The sequence below is a fragment of the Nelumbo nucifera genome, chromosome 1 (assembly GCF_055504915.1).
Source record: "Nelumbo nucifera cultivar China Antique chromosome 1, China Antique-T2T, whole genome shotgun sequence".
NCBI classification, from domain to species: Eukaryota; Viridiplantae; Streptophyta; class Magnoliopsida; order Proteales; family Nelumbonaceae; genus Nelumbo; species Nelumbo nucifera.
Genome location: NC_142649.1, coordinates 46,643,633 through 46,650,250, shown reverse-complemented (window position 1 = coordinate 46,650,250; position 6,618 = coordinate 46,643,633). Strand labels below are relative to the sequence as shown.

The following is a 6,618-nucleotide window of genomic DNA, read 5'->3' as shown; positions in this document are numbered from 1 at the left end:
ATATTATGCCAACAGTTCGAGTTTAAGTCTACCCCACGAATTGCCCCAAAAACGTTCCACAAAATATTCAAAATATTCCAATGGTGTATTGGGAATATCTCCCAATGACAAATACGGGAGATGTTCTCGATGCACGCTGAGATGTTCATGTAGGACGTTTTGGGTCGCAATCTGTATATTAGGTGGGGCAGATGAAAACTCGGATGTGCAAGGTAGAGTAATTCGCGAAGATGGACTCTGATTGCTCCAGATCTTTCATTCTACCGGTGATTGACGCCGTTCAATTTGATAAGAGCGAAGGTACATGGTTTTCTTATATGGCATCAAAGTAGGTAATAATTTCTCACTCTCACACCCAAAACCCTCACACCCATCTGCACGAATATCGAGAAACACTTTAAATTGTCAATAGATCCCTCTGGAACTATCCTGACCCTCCGCAAGTCTTTTCTCTCTCTATCTGACTCTCTCTCTAAAACCCTTCCGAACTCTCTAGAACCCAGCTAAACGACTCCCACCTTTATCACCATAAAAACCCTTCTTCTCAGAGGCTTGCCTCAACCCTGCAATTGGTTCTTCGTCGAGAGCAACAACAGTTCCCATTGTTCGCCATTGCTAAGAACTCGTTCTCTGTTTTCATTTCTTTTAGCTGAGAAGAGTGGACACCTTACGTTGTCGGTGTCTCGTGCTCCGTCTGTTATTCTTCGTCTAAGTTCTTGTGCAAGTCATGGATGAGGATTTCGATATGCCACCTGCTGAGGAGATGAACGAGGACATGGATCTCCCTGACGAGAGCCCGGTTCTCAAAGTTGGAGAGGAGAAAGAGATCGGAAAACAGGGTTTGAAGAAGAAACTTGTCAAGGAAGGTGAAGGTTGGGATACCCCTGACAATGGAGACGAAGTCGAAGGTATCTGATCGATTATTTTCCTGTGCATTCTTTGGGAATTGTTTCTATTTTGTGATTTTGGCGAAATGAGTATTTTGATTTTGACGTGTCCAATGTTGATTTGCAGTTCACTACATTGGGACCTTGCTCGACGGAACCCAGTTCGATTCGAGCCGGGATAGGGGGACACCATTCAAATTCACACTGGGTCAAGGTATGCTGTTTTTTCCGTTTGGCATCTGGTCTCCTTGTTTCGGATTTAATGAAGGAAATGTTGTATTCGGTGGTTGATGAGTTTGATTGAGGTTTTGGTTGCTGGTTTTGTTGTCTATTTCGTTGGGGATTTTTCAATATATTTCCTTCGTTATTGCAAATTTGTTCGGTTGTGATTAAAAATGGGTGATCTATACATGACTTTCCCTGAATGTTGATTGAGTTTATTTAAATACATTCGCTTTTCATAAAGCGACTAAAACCTGCAGAAAGTACATTTGGCTATTGGATTTCCTTCCCATGGAAGTGTTTTCGTTTCTGATGTGAAGTAGAATCTACTTTCTTATGCCGTTGAGTCCATAAGGTCCAAGGAAAGATGATTAGTAACTATTAGTTGACAGCGTAATAGATGGAGTGAGAGGGGTGGGAAGGAATATGCGAGTTCAAACTTCTACAAAGATTGAGTGTGCTGAACTGGATTCGCAAATGACAGAGCCAGGTGAGTTCTACAAAGATTGGAAACCTGGTCACTGTGCTACATGGCTTGAACCTAGTATATCCTTAAAAAGAATCAAATTTACTGTCCTACCAGGTTGTTGCTTCTAAGTCTAACACAGTTTAAGTCTTAATTTGGTGTGCTTTGGAGACTGGAAATCAAAGGGAATATAAAAACCAGAAGCATGTGATGCAATATGTTGGTTAGGGAGCTGATACCATGCCTATATTCTGGGTATTTACGTGTTGTAACCCAGAAGTTCTTTGCCACTGCATTCCACTTTGGTACATTGGACCATCGGAATCATTACTTGAAATTTGGCTCGGCTGTACTTCACCTTGTAATGTTTAAATTAGAACGATTTAATTGCTTATTTTAATTTCTTTTCCCTTCAATTATAGGGCAAGTGATTAAGGGATGGGATCAGGGTATCAAAACAATGAAGAAGGGTGAGAATGCCATCTTTACCATTCCTCCGGATCTGGCGTATGGTGCATCTGGTTCCCCACCAACCATCCCTCCAAATGCAACCCTCCAATTTGACGTTGAGTTGCTGTCTTGGAGTAGTGTGAAGGATATTTGCAAGGACGGAGGCATTTTTAAGAAGATCCTTACTGAAGGGGAGAAATGGGAGAATCCTAAGGACCCGGATGAAGTGTTTGGTAATATTGGATCTAATTTTTCTTGTCTATTTTGGTGTTTTAACTTGGGAAGTTTATCAAGTTCTTACATTGCCTCACTTCCTAATGCAGTTAAATATGAAGCTAAGCTTGAGGGTGGAGCTGTGGTTTCAAAATCTGATGGAGTTGAATTCACTGTCAAAACTGGTTTGTTTCTTTTCTTGTTTTCTGGAAATATAAATTCGTACTTCTCTACTGGATTTTCTAATGGAAGTATTCTTTAAAAATAGGATTTTTCTGTCCTGCTTTGGCAAAGGCTGTTAAAACAATGAAGAAGGGAGAAAAGGTTCTTCTCACAGTGAAGCCACAATGTAAGTTGTGCATATTTTGTGCCTCTTGTTCTGATACATGGACTTTAATTTTGGTTTCTTACCATGCTTTTCAATTTGGTCAGATGCATTTGGAGAAAAGGGCAGACCAGCCTGTGGTGATGAAGGTGCTATTCCCCCAAATTCTGTGCTTCAAATAACATTGGAGTTGGTTTCTTGGAAGACAGTAACAGAGATAACAGATGACAAGAAGGTGCAAAAGAAGATCCTCAAGGAAGGGGAGGGCTATGAGCGCCCCAATGATGGGACTGTTGTTAAAGGTAAACAATTGCAGCTCTTTCTGCTTTAAATGTTACACTAGAGAATGACCCCCGTACTGTTGTTAAAGGTAAACAATTGCAGTTTGAAGTTTACTATTTAGTTATAAAAAATAAATTAAAAAAACTAATATAGGTCTTGCATCTTTGTAATTGACAATCTTTTCTGACCTATTTTGTTTGAAATCCACTATTAATTTATGTTGTTTTTAATTTGATTTAAGATATTAAATGAGAACTTATTCGTAAACAATATCCCACTTTATTTGGCATTTACTATTTATGTAATAAATCTATTTTGAGTTATTTATTTTTATTTTTAAAAGTTAAATTAGTTGCTTCCTAAAAAGTTAAATCAAGTTTGTAATTAATAAAGTATTTTTCCAATATTAATGAATTCTGTGGTTATTGATAAAAAAAAGTATTTCATTTAAAAGAATGAAAATCATACCACTAAAAGTCTTTATAATTAATAAATATTTTATCTGAATTAAGAATGGGATTCAATTATTTTTTGTGACCCACTATTTATTTAGTATTTCCGATTTGAGTTCCTTACTTAATTTTAAAGAAATTAAATCAGGTTTGTTTTGTAATTGACTTATAACAGACTACATTAAATTTGCAAGTGAATTAAGCTTCTCTAGCCAAAAAAGATGTATGTTAGTTAAACTGAAAATGTTATAAAGCTAATTGGATTTAGTTAATACTAATTAAGTAAACTTAGTTAAATAAGTTTAATCCAGTATTGAATTTAACTAATTATAAGCTAAGTTAAGTTATGTTATTGATCTATGTTATTTATTATTATTTAATCATTTTAGTATTTCATCAACTATTTAATCATTTTATATCATTGAATTAACTTTTCCCCTTTAACATATATTAAATGGTAATAAACATCTCTGTGATACAGTATACAAGTGTGTTTGGTAACATAGTGCCGAGTTTATTTCTAATGGGCAGGGTTGACCCTCATACATGATGTGAAAATCAGGTCAAAAGAGTCCATTTCATTAATCTTCTCTGCCCGCATATATAGTAGATAGACCATAATCAGTATAACAGTAACTGTCAAACAAAAATACACTGGCAATGATGTTGGAAATTGGAAATGGCATCATAAGATGATTAGACGTTAATAGTAAGAGAATTCAAATAATGATAATAGAAGTTTTTTTCTTAATTGTAAAGCAAACAATTATAGGCTGAAAATGCCAAACCCAACAACTGTTTCAGCCTAATTTTGCAATAGGAAGACGCATTAAAAGGGTAAGAAAAAAACAACTGCAAGACCTGAGACTTACCTAAATGTTTCTTTTTGAAATCCACAAAAACTTGTAGTTTAATATGCTATTCATTGTGGCTTCTATTTTCCAGCACCCAACCTCTGCAATAGTAAAACATGGATACAGAAATTTAGTTGAGTTCTTAAAACAAGCATGAATGCAGACATTTGGCTTAAAAAATCAGTAAATTTGAAAAAGATATACCTATGTAAGACCATATATTTTGGGGTAGACCATATATTTGTATTTAATTGACTATGGATAAACATGTAATAAGGTAATAAATAACTGTCTATTGAGAATTTTTAGGAATGAAATTACCCAATTTTTGAATCTTATTTCTTGAATTAATAGGATGCCATGTGTCTGAAAGGGGGAGGGCTCTAGCCTGATATATATATAATAGATGAGAGCTGAGAAATCATGAAATGACTATTGAATTCTTTTTTGATTATTTTAGTGAAACTAATTGGGAAGCTGCAAGATGGAACAATCTTCTTGAAGAAGGGTCATGACGAAGAGGAACCATTTGAGTTCAAAACAGATGATGGTAATATTTATCTTGTAATTATCTTTCCTTGGTTTCTGGCTTGATAATGTTGTTGGCCACCTAGCTTACTATCATTGGGACTGGGCCTATTGAACAGAACAAGTAATTGATGGACTTGATAGAGCTGTGATGACCATGAAGAAGGGTGAGGTTGCACTAGTGACAATTGCACCGGAGTATGGTTTTGGTTCATCCGAGTCAAAGCAGCAATTGGCTGTGGTCCCTCCCAACTCAACTTTAATTTATGAGGTTGAGATGGTTTCCTTTGTAAAGGTGAGGGCAAGACCTTTCATGTGTATCACTCAAAAAAATGCATATACTGTTTTCTGTCATTTGTGATTGGCTGGATGGAAGTGTATGTTAAAACTCTAATGATCTTCAGGAGAAAGAGTCATGGGACATGAACACCGAGGAGAAAATTGAAGCTGCTGGGAATAAGAAGGAAGAAGGAAATGTTTTATTCAAAGCAGGCAAATATGCAAGAGCATCCAAGAGATACGAGAAGGTAGAATTTTAGGTTGTTCTGAACTCCTGACTTGATACCTGGTGATTCCCATTTCTGACTTGTCTTTTTTTTTTTTTTTTCCTGTAATTTATAGGCTGCAAAGTTTATAGAGTATGACTCTACCTTTGGAGAAGAGGAGAAGAAGCAAGCTAAGGTGTTGAAGATCACGTGTAACCTAAATAATGCTGCCTGTAAGCTGAAACTCAAGGACTACAAGCAGGCAGAAAAGCTTTGCACTAAGGTTAAATTAAACCCTTCCTTTGGAAGGTTCCTTATAAAAACTTTTGGTTCTGTGATTTGAAAACTTCTGGTGGAAAATAGACATGTAGACGGGTATGTTGGTTCAGGTGTTGGAGCTTGACGGTGGGAATGTGAAAGCACTTTACAGGAGAGCTCAGGCATATATTCAGCTGGCAGATCTAGACCTGGCTGAGTTTGATATTAAGAAGGCTCTTGAAATTGAACCAAATAATAGGTATTTACTTGGTGACAAGTTTTTAATACAAACAGTAATGACATGTAGCAGTTACGAGCCGAGTATGAGAGTATCCATTTAATTTTGCTGTGATTTTTTGTTAATGGATTTGGTGTTGGGTTTTGTGGTGAAATCAGAGATGTGAAGCTGGAGTACAAGGTTTTGAAGGAGAAGGTGAAGGAGTACAACAAGAAGGATGCCAAGTTTTACGGTAACATGTTTGCTAGAATGAGCAAATTAGAGCAGCTTGAGGCCAATGTGAGTTTCTTCTTCTAGCCCAGTCACATTTCGGTACTATGTGGTTTATATATGTTGGTTATATCCTTGACCCTTTTCTTATCTGCAGAAGGGAGCAGCGAAACAGGAGCCTGAGCCCATGAGCATTGACAGCAAAGCATAAAGTTTGACAAATACTAATTGGAGTGACGATAGGATGGGTCTGCTTTTTATGGATTTCCTAGCTCTTTTACTCCTACTTTTTTATTTCCTAATATGAAATGGTTTCTTGGTTCTTGGCAAGACAAGGATTTGGGAGTGGGGCTGTTGCTGATTATACCTAAGTTAAAATCAATCCAACTACTACCAACATATGTTGTCTACGTAGAAAATAATGATTTTTATAAGTTGGTCGAAATAGACTTGATTTTCTCGATGCGTCTAAGATTTTGGATGGTCGTCATAAGGTACAACATTTACCTCGATGCTACATTTAGTTACCTTCTACCAAGTCTACCAACAACTCTTTGCTCGAACTCGGGCCATACCACCACATTGAGGCCCGTATAGCTGCTATATGGTCGATGGCAACCAAGGCGTTCTATGCATTTGAATACTGTTGAAAACTTTGTTGATCAAACGGAGCGATCTTGACCCTTAACTAATTATCTAGTTGAAATGCATTCTCGTTTGATTGGTTTGTTTTTTCTTTATTCTTTAC

The 6,618-nt window shown here is 36.7% G+C and overlaps 1 protein-coding gene across 2 annotated transcripts; it reads left to right on the top strand.

The window, feature by feature from the left end:
* The first annotated feature begins 420 nt into the window (after window positions 1–420).
* LOC104590254 (peptidyl-prolyl cis-trans isomerase FKBP62-like) lies at window positions 421–6,315 on the top strand. 2 transcript variants are annotated; one of them, XM_010248832.3, is made up of 13 exons: window positions 421–908; window positions 1,015–1,101; window positions 1,998–2,258; window positions 2,349–2,423; window positions 2,507–2,587; window positions 2,671–2,865; window positions 4,612–4,701; window positions 4,799–4,974; window positions 5,084–5,206; window positions 5,301–5,447; window positions 5,554–5,681; window positions 5,819–5,939; window positions 6,028–6,315. In XM_010248832.3, the coding sequence occupies exons 1-13, from the start codon at window positions 728–730 to the stop codon at window positions 6,079–6,081; spliced, it is 1,719 nt and encodes a 572-aa protein (XP_010247134.1). In that variant the 5' UTR covers window positions 421–727; the 3' UTR covers window positions 6,082–6,315. The 2 variants fall into 2 exon arrangements, with proteins under 2 accessions (XP_010247134.1, XP_010247135.1); XM_010248833.3 differs by having other exon boundaries at window positions 427–908; window positions 6,031–6,315.
* The last annotated feature ends 303 nt before the right edge of the window (window positions 6,316–6,618 follow it).